This window comes from Cynocephalus volans, chromosome 10 (genome assembly GCF_027409185.1).
Source record: "Cynocephalus volans isolate mCynVol1 chromosome 10, mCynVol1.pri, whole genome shotgun sequence".
NCBI lineage: Eukaryota > Metazoa > Chordata > Mammalia > Dermoptera > Cynocephalidae > Cynocephalus > Cynocephalus volans.
The window spans coordinates 44353749-44367740 of NC_084469.1; the positions used below are offsets into that span (position 1 = coordinate 44353749).

At 59.1% G+C, this 13992-nt stretch overlaps 1 protein-coding gene across 1 annotated transcript in view; it reads left to right on the plus strand.

Annotated features, from left to right (window-relative positions):
• Nucleotides 1-13992, plus strand: part of MYO15A (myosin XVA) — a 52252-nt gene continuing 38260 nt past the window's right edge. Inside the window, exons 1-9 of the mRNA XM_063111472.1 lie at nt 1-3630; nt 5810-5892; nt 6487-6550; nt 7309-7418; nt 7760-7834; nt 8045-8135; nt 12712-12717; nt 13094-13197; nt 13320-13383. Coding sequence (XP_062967542.1) covers nt 1-3630; nt 5810-5892; nt 6487-6550; nt 7309-7418; nt 7760-7834; nt 8045-8135; nt 12712-12717; nt 13094-13197; nt 13320-13383 — 4227 coding nt within the window. The remainder of the gene's footprint in view (nt 3631-5809; nt 5893-6486; nt 6551-7308; nt 7419-7759; nt 7835-8044; nt 8136-12711; nt 12718-13093; nt 13198-13319; nt 13384-13992) is intronic.

Here is a 13992-nt window from a genome sequence, read left to right on the forward strand (position 1 = left end):
ATGGCAAAGGAGGAAGATGAAGAGAAGAAAGGCAAGAAAGGGAAAAAGGGGAAGAAGGCGCTGGAGCCGGAGAAGCCCAAACGGAGCCTGAAGGGGACGTCGCGGCTGTTCATGGGCTTCCGCGACCGCACGCCTAAGATCTCCAAGAAGGGCCAGTTCCGGAGCGCGTCGGCCTTCTTCTGGGGCCTCCACACTGGTCCCCAGAAGACCAAACGCAAGAAGAAGGCCCGCACGGTGCTCAAATCCACGTCGAAGCTCATGACGCAGATGCGCATGGGCAAGAAGAAGCGGGCGATGAAGGGCAAGAAGCCGTCCTTCATGGTGATCCGCTTCCCGGGCCGGCGAGGCTACGGCCGCCTCCGGCCGCGCGCCCAGTCGCTCAGCAAGGCGTCCACGGCCATCAACTGGCTCACCAAGAAGTTCCTCCTCAAGAAGGCCGAGGAGTCGGGCGGCGAGCAGGCCACGGTGGACGCCTGGCTGCAGCGCTTGGGCTCCCGTGTGGGCTCCCGCAAGCTGCCCTTCCCGTCGGGCGCCGAGATCCTGCGGCCCGGAGGCCGGCTCCGGAGGTTCCCCCGCAGCCGCAGCATCTACGCGGCGGGCGAGCCGGTGGGCTTCCTGCCCTTCGAGGACGAGGCCCCGTTCCGGCACTCGGGCTCGCGCAGGTCGCTGTACGGGCTCGAGGGCTTCCAAGACCTGGGCGAGTATTACGACTACCACCGTGAGGGCGACGACTACTACGACCGGCAGTCGCTCTACCACTACGAGGCGCAGGAGCCCTACCTGGCCGGCTACGGCCCCTACGGCCCGGCCCGGCCGCCGGACGGCGACTACCACTATGGGTACCCGCCCGAAGACCCCTACGACGACTACCACGCTGACTACTACGGCGGCTCCTTCTACCCGGGGTACACCTACGGGTACGGCTACCACGATTATGAACCCCTGTATGCGCCCCCGTCGGCGTCCCCGTCGGGGTACGAACCCTTGTACGCGCCCCCTTCTGGGTACGAACCTCCGTATGCACCCCCGTCGGGGTACTCGTCTCCCTACAACTACCCTGATGGGTACCAGGGCGAGGGGAACCCATACGGCTACTACCTGGACCCCTACGCACCTTATGACATGCCATACCCGCCCTACGAGCTCGCGCACGACACTCCCTACGACCTACCCTACTTGGATCCCTACGGGGTCCCCTACACCACCCCCTATGCCGAAGGCATCTGTGGCGGGGAGGGTGAGGCCATTTACCCCCCTGAAGTGCCCTATCTCTCCCCGGAGGAGTCGGCCTTTGCGTACCCCTGGGTGCCACCACCCATACTATCGCCCCACAACCCATACGCCCACCCCATGGATGACATTGCGGAGCTGGAGGAGCCGGAGGCGGCGGGCGGAGAGCGGCAGAACACCTCCTTCCGCCTGCCCAGCGCCGCCTTCTTCGAGCAGCAAGGCATGGACAAGCCGGCCAGGTCCAAGCTGTCGCTCATCCGCAAGTTCCGCCTCTTCCCGCGGCCCCAGGTGAAGCTGTTTGGGAAGGAGAAGTTGGAGGTGTCCCTGCCACCCTCCCTGGACATCCCGCTGCCCTTGGGGGATGCAGACGACGAGGAGGAAGAGGAGGAGATGCCCCGGCTGCCCACGGTGCCCTACGGCCACCCTTTCTGGGGCTTCCTCACGCCGCGACAGCGCAACCTCCAGCGCGCCCTGTCGGCCTTCGGCGCCCACCGGGGCCTGGGCTTCAGCCCCGAGTTTGGCCGCCCCCCGCCTCGCCCGGCCACCTCTCTGGCGCGGTTCCTCAAAAAGACGCTGTCCGAGAAAAAGCCCGTCCCGAGGCTCAGGGGCAGCCAGACGGCCCGGGCGGGAGGCCCCGCCGTCAGGGAGGCGGCCTACAAACGCTTCGGCTACAGGCTGGCCGGCATGGACCCCGACCGGCCCAACACGCCCATCGTGCTGAGGAGGGCCCAGCCGCGGGCCCGCAATACCAGCAGCTCCCGCCGCCCGCCCGCGCCCGGGACGCAGGCCCACTGGAGCGCGCTGCTCTCCCCGCCGCCGCCGCCACCACCGCCGCCGCCGCCGCGGCCCCCCAGCCCCGGCCCTCCACCCGCGCCGCCCCTCTCGGGCCTGCCCCGTCCCGCCTCGCCCTACGGCTCCCTCCGCCGCCGCCCGCCGCCCTGGGCCGCCCCAGCGCACGTGCCCCTGGCACCCCAGGCAAGCTGGTGGGCCTTCGTGGAGCCGCCTCCCGTGGGCCCAGAGGGGCCCCCCGACCTGCTGGCCTTCTCCGGAGCCCGGCCCTCTTTCAGGGGCTCCCGCCGGCGAGGGGCGGCCTTCGGCTTCCCGGGGGCCTCCCCACAGGCGTCGCGGAGGTGGGCCTGGCCGCCCCAGCCCTCCCTGAGGAGCATGCCGGGCCCAGGCTACCGCTCGCCCTTCGGGCCCCTGTCCCCTCAGCTGTCGGCCCGCAGGGGCCCCTTCCAGCCGCCCTTCCCGCCCCCGGCCCCCCGGCCCCGCTCGCTGCAGGAGCCCCACGCTCCACGCCGAGCCTCAAGCCGCTCGTCGCCGGCGCTGGGCTCTCTGCGGCCGCCCTCGCCGCCCCCTCTGCTGGGCCGCAGCCCGCGGCACCGCTCCCTCAACCTGCCCTCGCGCCTCCCGCGCGCGTGGCGGCGCCTCAGCGAGCCGCCCACGCGGGCCGTGAAGCCGCGCGTGCGCCAGTCCTTCGGCTGGCCGGCAGGCGCTGGGTCCTGGCTCGCCGCTGCGTCGCTCCTGCAGCACCCCGAGAACGTGCAAGAACCCGAGGACTCGGAGACACCCTGGACGGTGCCTCCACTGGACCCCAGCTGGGACGGGGACGTGCCTCCCACCCAACGTCCACCCTCTCCTTGGCCGGGAGGTGCAGGCAGCCGCCGAGGCTTTTCCAGGCCATCCCCAGTACCCGAAAACCCTTTCCTTCAGCACCTGGGCCCTGTGCCAGCCTCCATTCCCCAACCTGAGGACCCAGCTGCCAACTCAACCAGAGTCTTCCTGAGTAGATATCATGACCCGGGGCCTGGACAGCTCACCAAATCTGCTGGCGCGAGCCCTGAGAAGCCTGACGAAGAGGCTGCCTTGGGGGATCCTCAGCCACCAGCAGAGCCTGAGCTCCCTGCCTTGACATCCCCCAAGGATGCCCCCACAAAGCAGAAGGAGTTAACACTCAGCCTCTCGCACCCACTGGCTGCACGTAACCAGACAAGGGCCACGTGGCCACCATGGCGCCTTTGGGGGACAACACCGAGAACTCCAGCCCCCTTGGCGCCCTCTGGGGTCCCGGCGCCCCTGCCCAAGGCGGGCGAGCAGCGTCAGGCAGGCCCTGGGCGTTTTGCTGTGGTTATGCCTCGGGTGCAGAAACTGAGTTCCTTCCAGCACATTGGGCCTGCTACCTTGCAGCCCCCTGTCCAGATGACCCAGGACCCCGAGCCCAGTCCCGAGCCGCGAGCCTGGAGCCTGAGCTGGTCCCACCTCTGGCTGTCAGCCCATGCCCACCGTCCAGGGCCACGAGTACACACCCGCCCCCAGTCCTGCCGTCTGGGTCCCGGAGCCACCTGCCTGTCCCTCAGGGGCCCTTGGGAAGAGTTTGTCCCCAAAAGCTGGCAGAAAAAGGTATGGGGACACAAGTCAGAGGGAGGGCTTGAGGGTTCTGGCTTAAGAAGCAAGGCAGGAGATGGCCTGAGGAGCCCTGTCAACCGGGTCAAGCTGCTGCCTGCTTGGGTCTCAGTCTCCCTATCTGTAAGTTGGGGAGAATAATAGCTTGGGCCTCCCAGAGTCTCTGGAGGGCAGAACAAGGGGATGCCCAGCACAAGCAGGCACAGGATAGAGATGTGAAAAGCTGCTCCTAGGTCACTTTTGGGAAGGGATCTTTGTCAGTCTCAACCTGGACCCCAGCTAGCCCTGCCATGGTCTGATCTGGATGGCTTGGCTTGTCTGGCCCCAGCAGCCCCTAGAGATTCTGGCAAAGCAGAGTGCAAACCTGCAGAACTTGTCTCTCTGCCCTGTTCCACCCCCACATCTATGTCCCTGCTGTTCCTCTTGACTCCTACTGACTTTCCCCCAAATTGGAGTCATCTCTCTCTCCTCAGGGCTCCTGCTCCTCTTTACAGTTCCCTGAGCTGCAGGGTTCTGGATTAGATGAGGGTGAGGGGCTCAGGACCCAACCTTCTGGCCTCCTCATCACAGAGTGGGGAGACTGAGGCCCAGAGGTCACACAGTGGATGGGAGCTGAGCCAGGAATCTGGGCTCCCTGTGGGGCGGGCAGGGCAGGCAGCCTGTCTGATGGAGGTCCAGCTCATGCCTGGCTGCCACATTTATGGCGGAATGCGAGCCTGATGCTGGGTGGCCCTCAGCAGAGGTGGATGGTCACCGGAGCCTCCCACCGGAAGCCCAGGGTGGGCGGGGCAAGCAGGGGTGGCAGGTGCTTCTCAGCCTCTGCAGACGGTGCCCGGTGGAGCAGGCAGCCAGCCGGGCCCAGCAATGGCAACAGGAGCGGCCTGGCTGCTGGGAGGGCCCTGGCCTCGGCGGCGGGTGCCCCGCTCTGTGTGGGCTGCAGCATTGCGGGAGCGCTGTGCAGGACGCCCAGGGGTGAGGGGCAAGGATGCCTGGGCTCTCCTCACGCTGGAATACGTGAGTGGCTGAATTATTCAGGGTCTGTGGCCGCTGGTGAGCACATGGGCAGATGGGTGGGCTGGAGGCCAGAGCTGAAAGGGTGATACTCGCTGTGCCCTACTTAGCAGCCCAGCCATGGGCACGCGGCTCCCAACTGGTGTCCCCTTTCCTCACCTTCTCAAGGAGGGGTGTGGCTGGGATTAGAAAGGCTGAGGGTATATACTTGTGTAGTCACAGTCATGTGGATCCCATACAGGCCTGTGTGCCCAGACGTGTGTACAAACATGTACCACAACCAAACAAATGAAGCGTGTGTGTGCATGAGCCAAGGTCTGAGCAGATGGGATATCTGTGGGGGTCAGAATTATTTGCCCACCCTCTGCATGTGTGCACACATGCATGTGTACATAGACAGGAACAGGGGAGACCCTGTAGCCCAAAGGTAGCATTGTGACTTCCATTCTCGAGATCCCCAGGGTGAGGAGGGCCCCAGCTTTTTGCCTGCACATATCCCTTCTGCCAAGTGGATGTTGAGGGTGTGTGCTTACTAATGTCTATGCCCCCTGCCAGACTCCACAGGTGTGCATGTGTGTTCACAGGCATCCTGCAAGATCATGGGTGTGCGTGGGAGTTGTATGAACTGCACATGCCCTTGTGTGTGGGTTCATGCAAGTGTGACCACATGCTTGCCCCAGGATGGGTGCAGGGGTGCAGTGCTGAGATGGTCTACTGGAGGCCCCAAGCACCAGGAAATGAGTGTTCATTAAGTCATCATACAAGCCAACTCATGGGGTCTACTGGGAAGAAGAGTGTGGCACTGGGAGAGCTGAGGTTGGGAGGGAGCAGGCACACATGTGCATGTGTGTGTATGTGTGTGCATGCATACACTCCTCCCCCAGAGCAGGACACTTGGGAGCTCATGGGCATACCCACCCCAGGAATGCTCAGTCACTGAAGTCAGGTGTGTGTCCATGTGCGTGAGGGTTGCGTGTACTTCTGTGGGCCATGGCGTTCTGTGGCTAGGAGGCCTGTCAGACCCACCAGACTGGCCTTGGGGTTCCCTCCCTGACATCAGGAGCAGGTCCCAGGTGTGCCCAAACCAGGGGCTACTTGTGGGATACCCTCCAACCTGCCGACCACAGCCTTTCTCTCTCTCTCTCTCTCTCTCTCTCTCTCACAGATGCACTCCATCCGCAACCTGCCATCCGTGCGATTCTGCGAGCAACGCAGGGAGGATGGTGTGGAAGACATGACGCAGCTGGAGTGAGTATGCAGGGCCGGCGGGGTCCCCACACTCCCAGCCAGGGTGCTTACTCCTACCAGAGGTACCTCTCACCTCACAGAACATTTTTAGAGCCTCAGTTTCCCCATCTGCAAAGTGGGTGTCATGAAGGCCGAATGTGTGCACATCAAAGCTCTGTGAGTCAGATGGGCCTTGGTTCAGATCCCAGCACTACCACATACCAGCTGGGGGACCTTGGGCAAATCACTTCACCTCTCTGTGCCTCAGTTCTCATCCACAAGATGGGCAGGTGTGGCTCTTGTTGTTAGGGTGCTGGCACATTGGAGGTGCCCCAAACGTGAGGGCTGTGCTGATCAACATCGTTATCCAACTGCAGTGACTCAGCTCTCACATCTGCTAGCTAAGAGCATCTTCCAAACACCCAGTGAAGTAGGCACAATGGTTATCATACTCATTGGACAGATGAAGAAACTGAGGCTCAGAGAGGTAAAGTAACTTGCCCAAGTTCTCAAGACTGGCTGGTGTCAGAGACGGGACTTGAACTCAGGCCTGTCTGACCAAGCCACTAGCTCTGGTCCCGGGGGTGCTGATAGCCCCTCTCCATGCCCTTCCAGAGACCTCCAGGAGACCACTGTGCTGTCAAACCTCAAGACCAGATTTGACCGAAACCTCATCTATGTAAGTCCAGGGGCTGGGCCAGGGTAGACTCCTCCGGGAGTCGGGTGGGAAGCACATTTCTCCTGCTAGGCCCAAGACCTGTGGCCTTTGGCTTGAATTCTGGGATTCTACCATTTCAGCCTAGAATGCTAGAGCCTGCAAACTCTGAAATCTGAAGTTCTAAACACAATGGTGTCTTACAATGGTACATGCCAGAGACAGAGACCTGGAGACAGGGAATCCAGAAATGTGTGACCCCCACCGGGGACAATAGATAATGCTTTCCAGAGTCCTAGAATTCATAGACCTGCATCCCAGAGTGGGGATGGCCAGAGGGGTGGAAGGGAGCCCCTGACCCCAGAATAACAAAACAGAGGGCCAGAGACCCAGAGCCACAGTGCTGAAGGCAGGAATACCCAGAAGGGCTCTGGCCACTTCAGGATCCCCTGGGCTCCCCACTCCAGGCAGTGGAGGTTTGACCTCAACGTGGTGCAAAAGCTCCTGGAGGCTGGGCTCGACTATGAATAAATGAAGGAGGCAGCAACCTGCATGGCTGCCTTTGCAGGATCATGGCTATGCCTGGTGTAGTACCTGAGATCCCCCTGTTAGGAGACATGACCCACCAATTGTTAGAGGGCAGTAGGTGGGAATACTGAGGCCAGGCAGCCAGCCAGACACCTGTCCTGATGGAAATGGGGATCCAGACTCCCAGAGTAGGGGAGGAAGAGACACAGAGGGCTGTGAGGAGCCACAGTGCTGACGCCGCATCTGCCCAGCAGACATACATCGGCAGCATCCTGGTGTCAGTGAACCCGTACCGAATGTTCGGAATCTATGGGCCAGAGCAGGTGCAGCAGTACAGTGGACGGGCCCTGGGAGAGAATCCCCCGTGAGTGTCTCCAAGGCTGGGGGAGGGGCTTCTTGGGGTCTCCTGGGTCCCTCTCTGAACTTGGTGAGTGCCTGGGTGCCCTCAGCTTTGGGTCAGAGCTGATGGCACTGGGCAACCTATTTGTTTAGCCTAAGGGTCTCTCTCCAGGCCTGGCCATGGCGCTCTTTGGAGGCTCAGAATAGGGGTGGGAGCACTTCCCTGAGAGGGTGAGGGGTGGAGCAGGATTGGCTGCTCAGCTGCACAGTGATTCCCCCACCACCACCACTTCCCAACCCCTGGAAGGCTTGGGAGCACAGAGGCAAGAGATGGCCCTGATGACGCCTAGCGGCCTGTCTCCCCAGGCACCTCTTTGCAATTGCAAATCTCGCCTTCGCCAAAATGCTCGATGCCAAACAGAACCAGTGCATAATCATCAGGTGAGCCAGGCTGCATATATGTGGCAGATGAATGGGGGAGACCTCAGGCAGCAGGTCTACATCCAGCTGGTCTGCTCTGGGACCTAGGGAGATCACTCGCATTTCTGGGCTGGGCCACCACCCATGTCCCCTTGCTTCATGGGATGGTCAGGGCAGATCCAGAAGAATAAGTGAAAGGTTGAAGCTCATTCTGCCCCTTTGCCTGGTCAGTGGAGAGAGCGGCTCTGGCAAAACTGAGACCACAAAGCTGATTCTGCGCTACCTGGCTGCCATGAACCAGAAACGGGATGTCATGCAGCAGGTGAGTCTATCTGAGCCATTGCTTGGTGGATCTGTCTCCTCAGGACCCGTGGCCAGGTGACCTTGCCTAGCACACCCCACGGGCTCCCCAAGAGGCAAGGCTCCCTAGCCTCACTTGAAGGTGGGAGGCTGAGTTCCAGGGGGGTTGGGTCTTGTTCAGGGCTGCCCTTTCTGCCTACTCCCCACTACCCAGGGAAGCACTTGGGGAGGGGGCAGATCCCTCCTGCCTGTGTTTCTGCAGCAGCTCTGGATTCCAGCCCTGCCAGGCCACATAGGCAAGTGGAGTCACCCATCTTGCTTGCCTGGCCTCACCTTCCTGGTTATGGCCCCAGGGCCACCAGATTCTAGCACCCAGAGGCTATGCAGCTCCACAGCCCCTAAGCTGGTGAAGAGTCAGGACAGGCCTGAGCATGGAGATGGGGTGGGGTGTGGAGGGATGGGGCGTCAGAGGACACTGAACCAGGGTCTCTGCAGGATTGGAGGCTTGCTGAACCTCAGAGTGCTAAGTCCTCCAAACCTGAGAATGTTAGAACCTCATCCGTTTCCTCAGTAAAGGTTTACTGAGGACCTGCGATGGGCCAGGCCCAGGCTAGGCACTGGGGAGGAAGCAGGAGCAAATTGCATAGACTCCCTCATGGGAATTTCATTCTCATGGAGAAGGCAGGAAGAAAAAAATATGTATACACACAAACATGTGTATATAGATGTATACAGTATTTGGGTGTGTGTGAAAGGGTGGTTAAGTTGTGGAGAAAAAAAGCAGGGAGGGGATGGGGAGTGTAAGGTGTAGTTGTAGGCGTTGTGGGTCAGGTAGGCTGGACTGAGAAGGGAGAGAGTGGGCTCTGAGGTGGGGAGGGGAGCATGTGCAAAGGCCCTGGGGTGTGAGCGGGTTTTGTGTGTGGGCTGCTTGGGCTGGTAATGTGGCAGCGTGGAGTCCAGGCAAGGGAGGGCAGGACTCAGGCCAAGGGAGGTGGCGATATGCCAGGTCAAACCCCACCAGTGACTTGCAGGACAAAACTGGGATATGAGAGACGGGGATGGTCCAAGGGCGACCCCAGGTGTTTGGTCCAAGCTGCAGGCAGCATGGAGGCAGGCAGGTCTGTGGAGGAGCGGGGCTAAGAAGAGGTGTCTGCTGGGTGTGCACACAGAGAGCACGGGTAACTGGTGGAAGTGCCGGGAGTCTGGAGCTCAGGAGAAGACAGGGCTGGCTCGCCAGCTCAAACTCCAGAACCACGGACTTCCCCAACCCTGGGGCCCATGAAGGTCTGCAAGTGGTGACAATGTCCCAGCCAATAGCGATCTTGGCAGGGCGATCCTGGGGGCATTGAGCAGGGGCTGCTCATCCCTCTGGGGAGTGGGTCAGCCCAGGCTGTGCAGTCAGGAGAGGCCCAGCCTGGCCCAGCCCTTCTGATGCCTGCTTTCACCTGCCAGCTCCTCCCGTCCTAGACTGGGCCCCCGGGGGGCCAACAAGATCATTCCTTTGCTCCAGGCAGGGTTTTCAAAGTCTTTCAAGTCAGACTTCTGGAAGGACAGGATAGGTAGGCAGTGAAAGAGATAAATGTGCCTCAAGCACCTTTTCCGTGCCAGGCGCAAAGCGCCAAGCGCCTTCAGTCGTCATCATACCAGAGCTTCACAGCAGCACTGGCGGGTAGGTATGTTTGTGTCCATTTACAGATGGGGAAACTGAGGCCTGGGAGGGGTGATGACTTGCCCAATGTCTCAAAGTGGAGAAGCTGGGATTTGCAGCCCATGGCAGAAAGCTGTCAGGGAGAATGGGCAGAGCCATGGTGCGTGGCTGGGCCTGGGAGATTCAGTGCCAGGCACACAGTAGATGGGAGGACATGCCTGCCAGCTGTGATGACTATGGGGCTCCTTTCCTAGCCACGGCTCTGCCTTCTTCTGTAATCAGACGGTCCAGATCTAGAGTCATTTTAGGTATGGCTGGATTCAGGGTCTTAAACAATGTCCCTCATCTTGTGGCTTCATCCTCCCCTGTGTATGGGCATCATCTTCAGCCTGTCTCCCATTGGACAGCAGGATGCCTCACGCCTCCAGCACGGTCTCAGGGATCCTTCTCATTGGACAGGTTTTGGTCATGTGTTCTGAGTGGAACAAATCGTGTAGCACAGGGAATGCTGTGCCCTGACTGGTTGATACCTGGGCCACAGGCTCCACCCCTTCCACGTTCACCCTCTCTGGCCAGTCAGTCATGCCCTTGGTTGCATGCCCTACCCTTCGCTTGGCTCTAGGAGCAGAGAAGCAGCCAACCTGCCTTCCGGTGCCCTCAAGGGGCTCCTTGACTAAGGGGCAGTACAGGGGAAAGCCCAGGCAGACCTTGACTCGTTGAGCAACCACAGGGCAGCCCGTCCCTTTCCATACAGTGGTGAGTAGGAAAAAACAAACTCAGTTTCTCCCCCTATACTCTCACAACATGCTTCTGACACCAGTTGTGTGGGGATTTCTCCCTACCAGCAAGCAAGCAAGCAAGCAATGAGTTTTGCAGCAGACACCAGCTGGGTGTCCTCCAATTCAATTCCAATGCTATCAACCTAGAGATAGTGTCAGATCACACAGGTTGAGGGCTTAGTCCCACAAGACTGAGCCCCACTTCCAGTGCTGATCGCAAGTCCGAGTATATTTCACCTGTACTTCTGACCAATCCTCTACAAATTAAGTTTCCTATGACCGTCTCCTGGGGTTTGATTAATTTGCTAGAGCAAGGCTGACCAGTTAGCTCACTTGGAAGAGTGTGGTGCTGGTAACACCAAGGTCACAGATTCGGATCAGCATACCAGCCAGTTTTCAAAAATAAATAAATAAATTGCTAGACCAGCACACAGAACTCAGGGAAACACTTAATTTACATTACTGGTTTATTATAAATAAAAGATACAAATAAACAGCCAGATGAAAAGATACACAGGGCAAGGTCTGGAAGGGACCCAAGCACAGGAGCTTCTGTACCCGTGCTGGGCATGTGGATGTGTTTTTGTTCACCTTCCTGGAAGCTCCTGTTCTTTGGCTATCAGCAAACTCCCCTAACCCAGTCCTTTTGGGTTTTTATAGAAGCTTCCTTATATAGGCATTGGCCATTGATCAAGTTAACCTTCAGCTCCTCTCCCCTCCCCAGAGGTTGGGAGATGGGGCCGAAAATCCCAACCCTCCAGTCCTGCCTTGGTCTTTCCCGAGACCAGCTCCCATCTTGAAGTTACCTAGGGGTGACCAACCATCAGCCAACTCACCAGTGAACAGAAAGGCACTTATCACTTTGGAGATTCCAAGGAATTTAGGACTTGTATGCCAGGAGACTGGGACAAGACCGCATATATATTTCACAATATCACAAATGGACACAGTATTTCCTGAACTAAATGGGACGGTGAGTGTGAACAAATGGTGGGAACTGGTACCATCCCCAAGATTACAGGTATTATTTCTGCAGTGACTGGGCCTCTGCTGCTCCTCCCCTGAGAATTTATCCTGAGGAAATGATTCAGCCAAAGAAAAGGCCAAGTACACAACAAGTACACACTGGGCACTGTGCTGCTCGTGATCCCACTGTCACAGGCTCTGGAGTCCCTGGGCATGTAACTTCACCTGTCTGAGCCTCAGTTTCTAATCTGTAAAACGGGCAATATTAGTACCCACCTCACAGGATCATTAACAATAGTGTAATGAAGGCGATGTGTCTGACGCACAGTGGGAGCTGTGATCGGTGATGGTCACCTGTGGGCAGCACTGCTCGTGAGATGCTATTCCTTTTTTCATCCATTCAGCAGATATTTTTTAGAGGGCCTGCTATGCGACACAGGACTTAAAGGTGCACAAACACTAGCTTCCTGCCTTTGGGGCTGACACTCTAGTGGGGGAGACAGACGATACCCAAGAAAATAGACAAGGAGACAAGAGTTTGTCAGTGGTGCTGGGGGCTACAGAGGGAGAGAATTCCAATGGTCCCGGGTGTGGGGGCAGATGGTGCAGATGCTGAGAGCATCAGCTTCCCGGCAGAAGGGATGGTAGGTGCAAATGCCCAGAGGCAGGAGTGTGCCTGGGTGTGGAGGGTACAGCAGCGAGAGCCAGACAGTGCAAAACAGAAGAGGAGGAGGTGAGGCCAGCCGGGGCTGGGCCATGCAAGACCTTGGGGGTCACAGCGAGGACTTGGCTTTGAGCCTGAGTGAGGTGGGAGCCATGAGTGGAACGTGACCTAAAGGACCTCTTTGTTGGCTGCATTGAGAACCCCTGGAGGGATCAAGAGCAGGGGCAGGCAGGAGGCTCAGGGGATCAGTGGCTGGTGGTGGCCTTGGGGGTAGGGGAAGAGGACACCCCTTTAGCCTTTTGGTAGGTAGACCCAGCAGACTCCTGAGGGTCACACTGCAGTTTCCAAGCCCAGATACCTGGGGTCTCTGAAGCTTATGAATTTGCACTTCAGGGGTCAGGGTCAGGGGACAAAAGGGGTCCACCAATTTCTCCGTGGTCTGAGGCTCCTGGTCTCCTGGGGAGAGGTGGCCAGTCCTGCTGGTGACCTGCTTCTGTTCTTGTCCCTTTCTCCTTTTCCTCCCTCCTGGGTACTCCTAAAGATAAAGGTACTTGGAATGAGTGTGCGTGTGTATGCATGCTCCTGTGTGGACGGCAGGATGGGAAGGAAAACGCATCCAAAGGCCTGTCCTTGTGGCCAGGGGCTTGTGGTCAGGGGCTGCTGTGTGAGGGGCCCCTGGGACTGTGGGAGGCCGGAGGGCTAGGTGGGGGTAGCATGGGTCTTGCAGTGTGGGAGTTGGGCAGCATGGGGTAGGGACTATTGGGGAGACCCCCGGGTTCTACAGGGAGCCCACATCCAATCGCCCCTCACAAAGTGGGGTCCGTGGGGAGGCCTGTGTCTGAGAATCCCCAGCCGTGCCCCTTGCCCAGGTCCCTAGAACAGTGCCCAGCTCCCCAGTTCCCACATCTTCTTCTGGGGTCCAGATCCTAGAGGCAACACCCCTCTTGGAGTCCTTTGGTAACGCCAAAACCGTCAGGAATGACAACTCCAGCCGCTTTGGGAAGTTCATGGAGATCTTTCTGGAAGGGTGAGTGGGACAGTGGAGGGGCTCCCAAAGGCCTTGCAGTGTCCTCCATGTCCCACCACAGCCCCTCAGGGCCACCTGCCCCCCACCCCCACCCCATGAGCTGACTGTGCTTCCCACCCCAGGGGCGTGATCTCTGGTGCCATAACCTCCCAGTACCTGCTTGAGAAATCCAGGATTGTGTTTCAGGTGGGCCATCCCCTCCCAGACCTGTGTGTTTGGGTGGGGCAGAGTTGGAGTGGTACAGATGCTCAGAGCTTAGCACCTGGTGGGGGCTGGGTAGATGTGGAATTAGTGAGCGAGTACACGCATAGGTGTGTACATGTGCCTTGTCACCTCCCTCCACCCCCTACAGCCACCTTGGCTCCTCCTGCCCCAGAGTACACCATGCATGTTCCCATTTCAGGGCCTTTGCACCTGCTATTCCTTCCCCCAGCACTCATCTCCCAGACACCTGCATGGCCAAACCCTTGACTCCTCCATGTCTTCTCTGCAATGTCACTTGCTCAGGGAAGCTGCCCCATTTAAACACAGCCCCTCTCCACCCCACCAGAACTCCCTCCCCCACCCCTACTGCTTTCTTTCTCTCTAGAGTACTTTTCAACATCTGATATATTTTGTTTTAACCGGTGATTTTCTGAGTGTGTCTCCCCAGCTAACAGGTGGTTTTATGAGGTCTGGGGCTTTTGAATGCCTTGTTCCCTGCTGTGTCCCGAGGGCCTAGGACAGGGCCTGGTGCAAGGGAAGTGCTTGGCCAAGCTGCTGAGCCTACCATCAGGAGGCCTGTGTGTCCTTGTA